The sequence below is a fragment of the Oryctolagus cuniculus genome, chromosome 1 (assembly GCF_051225735.1).
Source record: "Oryctolagus cuniculus isolate XC-2025 breed Fujian yellow rabbit chromosome 1, ASM5122573v1, whole genome shotgun sequence".
Lineage (NCBI taxonomy): Eukaryota > Metazoa > Chordata > Mammalia > Lagomorpha > Leporidae > Oryctolagus > Oryctolagus cuniculus.
In genome coordinates, this window is record NC_142867.1 from 67,359,220 (window position 1) to 67,374,173 (window position 14,954).

General features: G+C 42.2%; 1 protein-coding gene across 8 annotated transcripts in view; it reads right to left on the reverse strand.

Annotated features, from left to right (window-relative positions):
- Window positions 1–4,247: 4,247 nt before the first annotated feature.
- Window positions 4,248–14,954, reverse strand: part of THAP12 (THAP domain containing 12) — a 28,846-nt gene continuing 18,139 nt past the window's right edge. For 3 of the 8 annotated variants that reach the window (XM_089331324.1, XM_089331342.1, XM_017347943.4), the window contains 3 exons: window positions 14,740–14,847; window positions 9,587–9,623; window positions 4,248–7,019 (listed from right to left, as the gene is read on the reverse strand). In XM_089331324.1, the coding sequence (XP_089187450.1) occupies window positions 5,086–6,846 (1,761 nt within the window). In that variant the 5' untranslated portion in view covers window positions 6,847–7,019; window positions 9,587–9,623; window positions 14,740–14,847 and the 3' untranslated portion in view covers window positions 4,248–5,085. Of the gene's footprint in view, window positions 7,020–9,528; window positions 9,624–14,739; window positions 14,848–14,954 lie in introns of all 8 variants that reach the window. The other 5 variants (XM_089331312.1, XM_089331317.1, XM_089331339.1 and 2 more) reach the window with 2 other exon arrangements.

The window sequence follows — 14,954 nt, forward strand, 5'->3', positions numbered from 1 at the left end:
GCACACGCTGAGTGCTCTGTACGCAGCAGCTGTTGGAAGACAATGACTACACCTCCCGCTCTTGCAACCGTGACTTGCTGTAAGAACTTGAACCAACACCGAACAAGCACTAAATGAACACATCGTTTCATGCAAAGGCCTGGCTGCACGTCAGATTCTTGAATTACAAGATGTATTAATCAAAATTCCACCTCGGGATGAAGTTTTGACTCCGTTAAGTCCGGTGTAATAGCAATTAAAAAAAAAACACAAATCTCCTTCTCACATCCGTCAAGCACAGAACACAGAACACAACAGCACTATCCGGCTGCATCCTAGACACGGAGACGAACAGCATTAAACTCCACCCCGGTGATAAGCAGACCCCGTTAAGAATGTTGACTCATAAAAGCGCGCTCACTCAGATGTTTAGGTCCATCCCTTCTCTTGAATTGTGGCCTCTCAGATTTCTGACCCATGTACACAGAGAAGCAGAAAGGCCCGATTGTGTCAATAGTGATTCTCGTGATCCCCCAATTACTGTATCCCCTTTGCATTATATCCTTGTCGAACATTTGGAAGGAATTAAAACCCTAAATTTCCAGATGTTTAAACTACTACTGTAAATTTAAACTCATTAAAAAGGGGGCAGATATGCTACTCCTGCTTAGTTTTGAAGCCTGTTTGTTCACCCTGTACAAGTAATTTTTGAAACCAAATACAGTGGCAGGTAGTAGTGTCTATTTATATAGCATTCATGGTGAGAAATAGGGACTTAAAAAAAAAAAAGGCCTGGAAATTAATTTGAGCCAACCTATAGATCACACTCGTTGTTTCCTGAAACTGATCTAGTAGATATTTTTATGCTAATCTGTACTAAAAATGACTTTGCTTTTTCTGGCCACAGAAAGCTGGCTACAGAGGAACATTTGATTATGGCAGGAAGACAGCTGCACCCACTCTCGTGAAACACATGGACTTAGATCTATAGCCCTTTGTGGCAGGGTCTTGGCAGCCAAACAAAGGTGGCAGCATTTCTACACCCAGTGTGTAAAGTCTCAGAAGTTTAAAGCTCCAGAGGTTTTTTTTTTTTTTTTTGCCAAGGAACCCATGTCGACTATAATGAGTGCTTTTTAGATGCTGTGCTGAAAGCTGGCAATGGATAAAGCAAGAACATGAAAGGACCCTATTCCCAGAGCAAACATTTCTTTTACAAACCTTAAGAATGAAGTGACGTTCACAATCAATTTTAAGATTGAAGGCATGGAACAAAGTACCTGGCTCTGGCACTTATTAGCTACATAATCTGAGGCAATTAGTTTACGTCTGTGGGCTTGATTTCTCAGCTGAAAAATGGGAGGAATACCTGCCTGAGTTTTCCTGAGAACTTGAATGAGAGACCCAAGGCGCTCTGTCAGCTCTAAGTATCATAAAACACGGCAAGCACAACCTTCCTGTTTCATGAATTATTCTAAGTAGTACTTAAAAACTGGCTGCCCCCTAAATGAAACAAAAACAAACCAGATCCAACTAAGTGACTGCAGAGGAACTGGGCTCAAGTCAAGAGATGGGCTCTTCCACCTCAACGCTGACTCACCTCATGGCAACTTTCCTAAGATGGAGATTGAAAATATTTATAAAGAATTTGCTCTTATTTTACAAGTACCAGACCCTACATTAGGTTTCAACTCTGTAACTCTTTTTCTGAGTATTAATTTATTTGAAAGGCAGAGTTACAAAGAAGGAAAGATGAAGAGATGGCTCTTCCATCTGCTGGTTCACTCCCCAAATGGCAGCAATGGCCACACAGGCAGGCCGAAGCTAGGAGTTTCTTCCAGTCTCCCATGGGGGTGCACCTTGGGCCATCTTCCACTGCTTTCCCAGACCATTAGCAGGGAGCTGGATCAAAGTGGAGCAGCTAGGACTCGAACCAGTGCAGATGGCAGCTTAACCTCCACAGCGATGGCTCGATCTTTCATAAGAATAACAGGTATACCAAAAGCAAAAACACGTCTATGTGTACTAAATCTTTTGTGTTTTTTGTTTGTTTTTGACAGGCAGAGTGGACAGTGAGAGAGAGACAGAAAGGTCTTCCTTTTGCCATTGGTTCACCCTCCAATGGCTGCCGCAGCTGGCGTGCTGCGGCCGGCGCACTGTGCTGATCCGAAGGCAGGAGCCAGGTACTTATCCTGGTCTCCCATGGGGTGCAGGGCCCAAGCACCTGGGCCATCCTCCATTGCACTCCCGGGCCACAGCAGAGAGCTGGCCTGGAAGAGGGGCAACCGGGACAGAATCCGGCGCCCCGACCGGGACTAGAACACGGGGTGCCGGCACCGCAAGGTGGAGGATTAGCCTATTGAGCTGCGGCGCTGGCCATGTGTACTAAATCTTGAATATAATTTCTTATGTTTTACAAACTGTTCAGATGTGATACTTTTTAATTGCACAAGGCCTTCATGGATAATCAATCTCTTTCCCTTTAATTTTGAGAAACTGATTTGCTGAAGCCTATGACATGTGTGTGTGCCTGTGCAGTTATAACTAAGTACTACCACGTTTTTGTGGGCCAGCTCTAGGCTTAGTCAAAACATGCCTCTAGTACTGACAGCACCTCGCCCAGAAACCTGGCACAGTGCAAGCATTCAGCTACTGCTTGTGGAATAGTCTCCAGACTGCTACTTCCTAGTTATGTAATCTTGTGAGTCTGTTTACTGGCAAGACCACCACTGACTCAACCTACCACCAAAGATCAGCGTGCAGACATCTTAACAATTGGTGTTTTTAAGCTTTCAACAGATTTCACAAAAACAAACAAACAAAAAAACAATCACAAAGAATAAACACAAAATGATGGATACTTAAAAACTTATCTAATGCTTCATGCATGTTTTTGGACACATCATTCTGGCAGAATGCAAAGGGGACTGGAGTTTGCAACTTGTCCCAATGAGAGGAATCTATCTCCTTCTGTCTTGGATCTAGGCGAACCAAGTGACTTGTTGTGACCAAAAGAATGTGATGAAAGTTGAGTTCTTAAGTGAGGCTTTGAAGCTGCTGTCTCTGCCTTCTTGGAACTCTAAGGCCATCATGTAACAAGGCCAAGATAAAGGACCACAGGACAAGGCCCAGCTATCCCACCCAGACCCCAGCCAACCTGCCACCCAGATGCAGAGAGCCCAGATGAGATTAGCAAAAGAACCACTTGACCAACCCACAAAACTGGGAAATGACAGTTTCTTTAGCTACTCAGTTTGGGGATGTTGTAAGTGACAGGTCACCGATGTTAAATTACCTAGCCATCAAAGCATCTCCTTGTGTAGGTTTTCTCCTTGTGACACAGGCCCAGGAGAAGTAATCTGTCATGGCCACACCACTCTGAAGAGCACTAAGAAATGGATGCAGGCACTGCAAGGTCAGCTCCGTTGTCATTCTGCGGTTATGAACTTGATCAGCTCCTTCTGCCAAGGACAGAGACCTCACTCGAGAACGCTAAGATAGATTCTTGTTCTCCTTCTCAGACTGCACAGGTACCATGTCCTCATCTGATACGTGTGCCGGGGCCTGTCTGTGACTAAGGGTCAGACCTCCAGCAAACAGCACCAACTACTGCAACGTGAGTTCACCCAACGACAGCTCTGCAATTCAACTCATCCATTTAAGCTTTAGCCAGCAATCAACTCACAAACTGTGGCCTTTCACATCAGGGCCCATCTAGTCATCAAAAAAATTACATACACTTTACATTTCATTAGGTAAACCTTACATTCCAGCTTTCTTAGTTAAAATGTTCTTCTATATCCCAAGTAGTAAACCATATACCAAAAACAAAACTACCTCATCTTGAAGCTGATTATCTTTTTTTATTTATTTTTTGACAGGCAGAGTGGACAGTGAGAGAGACAGAGAGAAAGGTCTTCCTTTGCTGTTGGTTCACCCTCCAATGGCCACCGCGGCCGGCGCACCGCGCTGATCCGATGGCAGGAGCCAGGAGCCAGGTGCTTTTCCTGGTCTCCCATGGGGTGCAGGGCCCAAGCACCTGGGCCATCCTCCACTGCACTCCCGGGCCACAGCAGAGAGCTGGCCTGGAAGAGGGGTAACCGGGACAGAATCCGGTGCCCCGATCGGGACTAGAGCCCGGTGTGCCGGTGCTGCAAAGCGGAGAATTAGCCTAGTGAGCCGTGGTGCTGGCTGAAGCTGATTATCAAATATTTCTAAAGTTGTCACAAGAGTGACTCCACCAAAATATATTTAAAACAAAATTTAAACAATTTTAAACAAAATTCACATTTTATTTAGATTCAAATAAACTATACAAAATCGATTTTTCTTCACCAAAAATAACAGCAATATTTTCTGTATTATTTCTAGATAAACCACAAAACACTTATTTTTGTAGGTTTTCCAGGTTTTGCTTATAAATCAAGACAAGGCAGTAGTCATGGAAGAAGTCAGAAGAAAACAGGTGAGTCAGTTTTCAGTATCCACGGCCTCTGACACTGTCTTGACCATTAAACACGAGTGTTTGACATAAACCTGCAAACAAGATGTAGGCTCAACAAAGGAATGTAAACAGCAACACCCAGATGCGGAATGACAATGGCAGGTCCTTCCACTGCTAACTTACTCCTTTAGGATTCATTTGATCAAGACAAAATTTACACTGAAATCCTTGTGTGGTAAGATCACGAACTTCTCTCGCGTAATTGTCCACTTCAGAGTTAACTATCTCCTATTAGTCAAAACTCTTAGTCAAAGGTCAATTGTGGGCATCATTGTAAATTTCTTAAAATCTATTCCTTTCTCCCACACATCCTGAAAATTTATTTCTTCAAAACACTGCTAATTCAAACCTGACAATTGGATCAACAGTGATAATAAATGCTATTTGTAAAATGACTTAATTGAAACAATTCCAGGTGCCACTACCAGAGACACAGAGGTGGAACGTGGCACTTCCAATGCTACCTTCTGGAAGAACTAAGAGGTTGTCCGAGCATGGGAGTTTAACAGGAGCCATTTAATTAGGGAGATTATCAATGGCTAACCTATTCAATGGGAGGCCTACAGGCAAAGGTATTCATTAAGTGACCTACAAGAGAAAGTCTCTTAAGTATTTTCAATGGGTTCTGAATTATCTGTAGGAAGCTCTGATTTAGATGTGTAGAGTTTGATGTATGTATCCACCATTAAATCTAGATCATGTTTTATATCAAAATTTATATTAAGCAAAGCCAAGTTACTCGACCTTTGGTCTGTTAAAGTGTTCCTCAAGTACGCTTTGAGACGCTTTCGTCCATTTTCATAGCGCTCGTTCTCCACCTTCATCACAGGAAGGATACACAGCACCTTCAGTAAGGCATACACATTAGGAAAAAATTTGATGTCAGGCAGATGGAGAGCTTCATAAATGGTGGATGGAAGCTCTATATCTTTGCCTCTGTGTTTCCATTTTATCCTCCAACAATGAAGCTCTGCTGAGAGAGTGTCGGGGTTGGGTAGGTCACTTCTGTACATGTCAGCATGGTGCTCCTCTGATGTGTTGAATTTCAGCTGTCCCATGACCGACGGTACCAGAGATAAGCATTTAAGAGCTTTGAGGTGCTGCTCGGAGAATATATCTTTAAGTTCCTGAATAATGTGCTCCACTGTTGGAACACTCAGGGTTTCCTTATAGTAACTCTCAGAAGTTAGCTGAGACTCCAGGTTGCCTTGCTGCGCCCTGCGGAATTTCCCAGGGAGCTTCATTTGAATATCAAGCTTGGTTGCCAAGTTTGTGGCTTCCTCAAACCAAAATTCATGATACACTTCAATATTTTCCATGACTTCATTCAGCGAATGCAGGACTGCGGTCAAGCTACTGGCTGCAAAGAAGACATCAGAGGTTTGGCCCTGGAGATTTTTCCCAAAGGCTCTTGTAAAAGACAAGACATTTTTAAGAACAACAATGGTGACAATGAAATCAAAATCTGTGACTGCACTACAGAGTACAAACGCTCGGCCAGCTATGCAGTTACTCCACCTAATGTTTGTGTCACTGTTTATACCATCTAAACACAAAACAAGTGCTTGCAGAAGGTCCACGAGAATTTCAAACGCGTCATGCCTGACTGTCCACTCAGAGTGGCAAATTTCCTTCAGTTCCTTGCCTCTTTCTTCACTGTTCTGAAAAAGAACGGAAATTACATTGTCAAGTTCCAGAAGCAGCTGTGGTGATCGATGGAAAAAAGAACAAACTTCCTCGATTGTTCCCAATGCAACAGATACTCCCATAACAGGAACTGATTTTGCCAACCACATATTTAAGGCACAGGAAGAGCAGAGTGTGTAGACGGCTTGGGGATATTTCTCTAAAAGTCTCGAAGCAACAACTTTCATTTTGGAAGAAAATCCACTGGACACGATGTAAGCCTGCCCACGGCAATATTCCATATTCAGCCCCCACTTCTCGGTTATCATAGTGTGAAATTTCACAGCCAGAATTTCTGCATCAGCTTCATAAGGCAGGAAGCCCACAAACTCCTCTCGCAGGTTATGGGAGTCATCAACAAACCTCACCAACACGGGCAGGTGCTCTTCCCCTGCTATGTCCACCACGTCGTCAGTGATGATGGAGAAGAAGTGAGAGTCCCTCACTTCCCTGAGTGTTTCCTCACGAATGCAGCTCTCACAGATCTCCAGCATCTGCTTCTGCTGCGCCTTCGAGCAGAACAGCGTGTTAACGGCCGTGCTCTCAAAGCGCTTCCTCAGGACCTCTTCACCAGAATTTATCCGGCACTCCAGCAGGGCCTGGAAATTATCGGGAGTAAAGAGACCTTCGGGGATCTCATCAGCCTCGTGTCCATCCAGAGGTATGTTTTGCTTGCCCATGAGAATCAAAATTTCAAACAAAGATTTTAAGTATTCTTTGTTTTCCTTCTCCTCAAGGGTTAACGGTAAAATGTCTTCATCTTGCTCATCACCCCCTTCTTCTGCACTGGGGTTCTGAACACTGCTGTTGTTTGTTTCTTTATGTCTTTGTTCCTGTTCAGAAGTTTCATCAACTGGAAAACAAAGAATTAATTTTATAAGCAGGCTCAGGAGGAACCATACCAAAAAACTACATTTTTGATTGGCTAAATATTTAAAATCCACAATTTCATTCATTCAACAGTCACAGGCCATCTACTAGACCACAGACTAAAATATAAAGATTAAAATAAGACACATTCCAGAAGGAGACGAACATTGTAAACAGGCACACTCTAAGCCTATGCTGTTATGAAAGAGGAGTAATTGGGAGCCGGCACTGTAGTACAGTAGTGGTGCCGGCAGGAAGCCCACAAGTTCCTCTCTCAGGTTGAGATTCATCAACAAACCTCACCAACATGGGCAGGTGCTCTTCCCCTGCCAACTCCCTGGGAAATTCCCTTATGGGTGCCGGTTCGAGTCCCGGCTGCTCCACTTCCGATCCAGCTCTCTGCTATGGCCTGGGGAAGCAGTGGAGGATGGCCCAAGTCCTTGGGCCCCTGCACCCGCGTGGGAGACCCAGAAGCTCTTGGCTCCGGATCGGTGCAGCTCCGGCCACTGCAGCCATTTGGGGAGTGAACCAGCAGATGGAAAACCTCTTTCTCTCCCTCTCACTGTGCAACTCTCTCTCTCAAATAAATAAACAAAAGCATTAAAAAAGGAGTAGTTGTTTATAAACTTAACAATACAGTTCATATTACACAAAATAAAGGCAGTGCATCTCTTTACGTTAGTATTTATTTAGGCACTATATTTGGCACTTCACGTTATCATTTTTTTACTCTTTCTTCAGGTAGGTGGCATCAATGCCATTTGACAAATGGAGGCAGAAAATAACTTGTTCAAGATCACAGATGTAGTTAGAAGAATGGAAGAGAAATTCAAATCCAAGCTCATTTGGCTGCTAGGTTCATCCTGATGCTGCTTCTATCAAACCATTAAACCTCACCCTTCTATGGGGGATGAGACAGCTATACTAACCAATATAATAATATAAAGTAATTCAGGTAATTTTTAGGGCTAATACCAGAAACTTGGGCCTAATCTCTTCCCTCATATATGGAGGGGAAAACAGAGGCCCTCCAGGTTAAGTATCCTGTTCAGTTACACAGGTCAATGGTAGTCCTGGTAGAAGAATCCAAATCTAAGGAACTGGTTAGAACCTAGTTCCTAGAACACAAGACTGACAGCACAGCAGAAAAAGAACAAAGAAGTTACATTTGATAATGACAGAGCTAAGGGGGACATGAACAGGGAAAAGGACCCTTTGTTCAGCTGGCAGAAAATATTCCAGCAAAAGCACTATTAAGGTGCGATGGGGAAGCTGGCTGTCCAGACACAGAGCCCAGTCTCATCTGTCCAGAGCCCGTGTAAGCTATGCTTACAGGCATCCGAGGCTCTTCAGCAGGGCAAAGAGGACTATTCCTTCAACTCAGATGGCATCCCTATTCACCACATTATTACAGAGCGCAGTCCTGCATGGCATAGGTTTTCCCAAGCTGAAAGTGAGAAGTTATCCTAGACATCTACTTACTGCCTATCCCCCATGCTCTCCTGTCCTCCCTTCCACTGACCCCTCCCCTCCATGACCTCTCCACTTTCAAAGAAGTACTACTACTACTGCTCCTATCTTTTCAAAGCAGCAGCTCTTTAAAGCACAAGAGAGTACAGAGATGACTAAGTCTCTCTAGGGGGCATCTTTCCATACCTAAGTCCCACGTGGCCTCCCTGCTACTAGTGTTACCTTCTCTAATCCAACACAGTGCTCTAGGGAAGGACATCAGATCCACAGTGTCACCTCCTTACCAACCTCTCAATGGGTCCCTACTACCAATCACTCACAATCCCGGGCTCCGGCATTCTGGCACGGTGGGTTAAACTGCTGCTTGCAACACTGGCATCCCACATAAGCGCCAGTTCAAGTCCCGCTGCTACGCTTCTGATCCAGTTTCCTACTAATGTAATGTGCCTGGGAAAGCAGTGGCAGATGGCCCAGGCACTTGTGGCCATTTGGGAAATGAATCGGCAGATTAAAGATCTCTGTCTCTCCTTCTGTAACTCTGCCTTTCAAATAAATAAATCTTTTTAAAAAATGATTAATGATAGCAATAGCAGGCACTCAAGGAGGAACCACACTGCAGTGACAGAACAAGAGCAGCTCCTAGCCCTCTGGATGCTCGGCTCAGGCACTGGCACCTGCAGAGCAGCTGTGTGACCACCATCCTCAACACTGCAGGAGACCCCACAGCGATTATTCCTTACACAATTACCAAGAACTTATTTTGCACCACAAATTGGGTGGACAGAGATTCAGTGCCCATCCCTACTGCTGCCATTCCTCTCTACAAAAGGACACTACCTGTAGCCCTGTCCCTGTCCTACCCACTGCTGTACTGAGAGCATCCCGAGGGGCAGTGGCACAGCAGCTCAACAAAAACAAACTGAACCACAGACAATTCCAGACCACAGGACAAGAGCTGGCCACATTCTTACATCCATTCTCAAAGCAAATTTTGGACATAAAACATATTTATTTGTCCTTACCAGGTCAAGGCCTTTTTAAAAGGCATTCAGAAGTTGAGTCATTAACACTATCACTTACTTTTTTTCTGTTTCAGTGTCCTGATTTCATCTTCACTCTAAACGACAAGAAAAGAAAAAACAAATCATCTTTAAGAAAAGTGACCTCTAGTATATTACCTTAGACTCACAAATAAAATTTCCATTTTGAGCTCAATTTACTTCTTTTAAGAGCATAAATTCTTTATACTGAATACATTCTTCAAAGAGAGGATGGGAAAAACCAAACAACAATTTGCTAATGACTCCCAGCTTACAATAAAATCCTAGAAGGGAACGAGTATATCATTATCTTACTTTCTACCTAAATCATCCTAACTTTGGCTAAGAAAAGTGTGAGTGTATATGTATCATGACATTTGGAGTCAAATTCAAGAGGATGTAAATCATTCCCCACTCCACCCTGGAAATGCCCCTTAAGAAGGAGCTTGTTGAACCCCAGACCCTAACATGAAAGTGAAGAGCAGGACCAGCACTCTGGTGGAGTGGGTAAAGCCACTGCCTGCAGTGCCAGCATCCCATATGGACACTGGTTTGAGTCCTGGGTGCTCCACTTCCAATCCAGCTCTCTGCTATGGCCCGGGAAAACAGTAGAAGACGGCCCAACTCCTTGGGCCCCTGCATCCACGTGGGAAGACCTGGAGGAGGCTCCTGGCTCCTGGCTTTGGAGTGGCTTAGCTCCAGCCATTGAGGTCAACTGGGGAGTGAACCAGTGGATGGAAATGGAAAACCTCTCTCTCTCTCTCTCTGTTACTCTTTCAAATAAATAAATAAATCTTTTTTTTTTTTTTTTAAAGCGAAGAGCAATCCCTGGGAAGCAGAAGGTGACAGACTGCCAGCATGGCGACCCTCTGCAATGCTGACATCATAACCCACCCTGTTACTACTTTGTGGTAGTGCCAGTTGGAGACTGCAGGCAGTATGCTGGGCACACTGGACATAGTGCTGAACCTAGAATGTTCTCTCCTTATCCTGTGGCTGCAAGTTACAAGGGTGGGCAGATCTGCAAGAGTATGCCTGCTGTGAGAGATCTGAGGCTCCCTGAGGGGCAGAGCACAGGGAAATCACAGCTATAGGACAGGAAGTGGTTGAGCTCCTCACCTCCCATACATAATGTTACTAAAAAAAGGAAAAAAAAAAAGCTTTCATGGAGGACTCTTGTGTGTCAGCATTCATCTATAAGAGGACGCAGAAATAGACAGAGGGGAAGATGTATATGAAGAAATAAAAACTGAGAATTTCTCAGAACTTAAATGTAAGGTCATATGTAAAATGGTAAAAAGGCTAGATAAGAAAAAACACCCTTCACATCTACATATAGTTTAGCAAAACATAATGTCATATATAAAGAAAACAGTTTACAAGCTTTGAGGGGAATAAAAGCAGATCACTTAAAAAGGAACAAGAATCAAGCTGGCATCAAACGTCAACAGCAATAACAGATACAGAAACACTAGGAAGACATGATTGCTTAGACTATGCATATCCTCTATGTATCATTTAACATAATGATTTTTAAAAATATACCCATGTCTGGGAACTAAAAGAAAAATAATCCTTTTAAAGAAATAGGAGAAATTACAAAATACTTAACAGCTCAACAATGAGAGCACTACATGTTTAAAATTGTAGGATACACCTACGTCATAGACATTCATAGCTCTGAATTCACATTGACAGAAGTTTTAACATCAAAAAGCTAGAAAAAGAGCCAAAAAGTAAATCCCTCAGCAAAGAAGCCAAAATAGTAACTCACACGCACACTAATCATCTACAAAACTATCCACCAGTTCTTTGAAGACTATTAAGGGACAACATTGTGGAATAGAAGGTTAACCCTTCACCTGTAATGCCGGCATTGCATTATGGGTGCCAGTTTGAGTCCCGGCTGCTCCAACTCCCTGCTACCCATGTGGAAGGCCTGGAAGAAACTCCTGGCTTCAGCTTGAATCAGCTTCGGCTGTTGCAGCCATTTGGGGAGTGAACCAATGGATGGAATTACCTCTCTGTGTCTCCCTCTAACTCTGACCTCCAAATAAAAAGACTACTAAAGACAAATATCCAAAAATCCTAGATGTAGTTCATAAACTTGAGAACAAAGCAAAAGAAGAGAAAGATCAATAAAGAAACTAGAATGGCAATCAAAATTCTCTCTCCTCCACCCCATGCTTCTGATGCTTTCCCCAAGTTCTACCTAACTTTCAAGAGCAGACAGCATCCACAATACACAAATTTTGCTCGAAAAATTAAGTGAAAAAAGGGAAAGGTATCTAGCTCAGTTTATGAAGGTTAATGAACCTTGTTATCTTAAACTGATAAGAGGAATATATGAGAAGAAATTATAGGCCAACAGTGGGGAGCGGGTGGGTTTGCGGTGGCCTCTGGTGGGAGCTGATGCTGTGGCAGAGGTTCCAGTCCCCGGCAGTGTGACCGAACCCCTGCAGTCAGGATTCCTGGAAGCACGTGGGTCGGGGAGAGGCCCCTCCAGGCCTCACTCCACTCACATACTCCTGAATAATAAAAGATGGAAAAAAGAAAGTAGGAAAAAAAGAAAACTGTAGACCAACAATCACAAATGCAAAACCCTAAAAAACAAAACAAGAATTGACCAATTGAGTTCAATAGTATATAAAAATAAATATATATATTTCAACCAATTAGAATTCTTCACAAGAATACAGACATCGCTCACCATCAGAAAATCCATCACTGTTGTTCACTGCATTAAATAATGAGCAAACGTTGTTAACTTTTCTACTTAGTAGAATGAATGAAAACACTTGATAAATTCAACAAGTTACCATAAAAAATCTGAATACAGAACCGAAAGGGAATTTCCTGAACTTGATAGAAACTATTCAACAACACTAACAGCAAACATCATACTTGGTGGAATACAGAAAATGTGCCAGTTGTGGTGTTGCTGGGACTGTTGAACACAGTACTAGGGATCTTGACTTAAAAAGAAGACAGGTAACAGAAAAAAATTAAGAATTGGATGAGACAATTTTTTCCTTATTTGTTGATGATACAATCAACTGCATAAAATGTAACAGGATTCATTTTTTAAAAAGTCCTAGAAAATTTTTCCTGAAAACAATCTCAACCAGAAATATATATCAAAAAGACCTATAGTGTATATGAAGAAATCTAAGGAAAATGTACACTCTCTTTTTTTCCCTAAGATTTATTTATTTATTTGAAAGCCAGAGTAACAGAGAAGCAGAGAGAGGTCTTCCATCTGCTGGTTCACTCCCCAGATGACAACGGCTGGAGCTGTGCCGATCTGAAGCCATGAGCTTTTTCTGGGTCTCCCATGTGGGTACAGGGGCCCAAGCACTTGGGCCATCTTCTACTGTTTTCCCAGGCCACAGTAGAGAGCAGGATCGAAGTGGGAGCAGCCGGAACATGAACCAGAGCCCACATGGGATACTGGCACTGCAGGCGGTGACTTTACTCACTATGCCACAGTGCTGGTCCCAACACACTCTTTTAAAGTACTGTAACAACCTCCCCACCACCAAAACAAAACAAAACAAAACAAAAAAAATAAAACTTGTATTTTTTTTCTTAATTTTAAAACTTATTTGAAAGGCAGAGAGACAAAGATAGAGATCTCCTATTCACTGGCTTACTCTCTAAATGCCCACATAGCTCAAAATGAGCTGGGGCCAAAGCTTGGGAGCCAGCAATTCAATCCAGGTCTCCCGTGTAGGTGGCAGAGATACAAATTCTTGAGCTACCACCTGCTGCCTCCTAGGGGCACGTGAGCAGGAAGCTAGATTGGAAGTAGAACTGGGACTTGAACCCAGTCAGACACTCCAATACAGAATCTGGGAGCCCATGATTGCCCCCAGTTTTTTACTTTCTGTGCTCCTAAAAGTATTTAATAGCCTTTTCAAAGAACCAGCACTTAGTTTTATGCATAACTGCTGTTACTTGATAGTAATTTTTTCCCCTATTCATGGATGGGAAATTAATATCAGAAAAATATCAATTCAAAGAAATTATAAAAATCCCAACAAGATTTCTAGTTGAGCTTAACAAAAGATTGTCAAAGTCATGTACAGAGGAATTAACCCCATAAATAGCCTAAATTCTGAAAAAGAAGAATTAAACCATCACTCTATTTGAAATAAAATATATTACAAAGTCATGGTAATGAAACCAGTGCAGCACAGATGCAAACAGATAAATCACTCAGTGGGTAGAACAGAGGCCCCAGAAACAGTCTTGCATATGACACAAATCTGTTCTGTGACAGAGGTGGCATTTTATACCCATGGATTTGAAAAAATGAACCAATTAACAGACAACGCAGGGAAAACTAGTTTCTAGAAGGGGAAAAATAAAGAGGATCCCCAGTGGATATCATCCATCTAAGAAATTAGATGTAAGGATAAAAGGTAAACATAGAAGAATTTTTAAAAATTAGATAAATGTTGCTTAAAAGGACAGAGTAGGTGAACTGATATGACATATATTAAACATACTAGCATGGGCACCAACAAATAGGGGAGGCATAGAAATATTAACAGTGGATTAACATAAAATAAGGGCCTTGCTAATGGCAATGGTGACAGAAAGCCATGGACTGAGGAGCAATTCAATTTTGTTCACATATGGTCAACAAAATACAGATAAATTTCAATAACCAGAACTGAAGGATATCAAAGGAATCTAAGAACATGTATAAGTTAACCATACATGTAGATTTTAAAACTTTTGAGTAAACTCTGCCAGTATTTAATAGTAACAGAATCTTCATGTCTAAAAATTATCTGTGTCTCAAATTTAAATGTTTCCTTTTATATTTTATTCTTTTATAATGAATTCTGGTAATATACATCAGCTCCATTTTTTCTTATCACAAATAAAAGGTAGTACTTCTTTTTTTCCTTCCAGGATGGGAATGAGCTAATGGCCTGTAATTAACAGCACACTTTGGCCCACATCAAGAAGTATCAGCTGGCTAAATTTGAGAGCGATTTTCCAATTTAAATGGTAAAACTAGCCATCTAACATCCAGGCTACTTCAATAATAATCACAGCATTCACTCCCCATTATGTTACTTTTGAAACTGAGCGTAATCTGGATCAATTTTAACATAAATGCATCCATATTTGATTTCATAGTATTAAGGGGGCAGGAAAACTGAAGGCACATGGACCTACCAATTCTTTTATTCGTTTTCTGTGTCTACTGTGAGGATTGTTCAAATGACTGGTAAGATCAAATATTGTTGGTATTGCGTTATCTCGAAGAACTGTTCTATAAGGACTCTGAAAAAGAAAAGCATTGTTAGTTCAAAGATGGCTTTCAGAATGTATTGCACATAAAATAAAATTGTATGTTAATGATTTCCCCAGTTCTTCTTCAACTCCAGCTC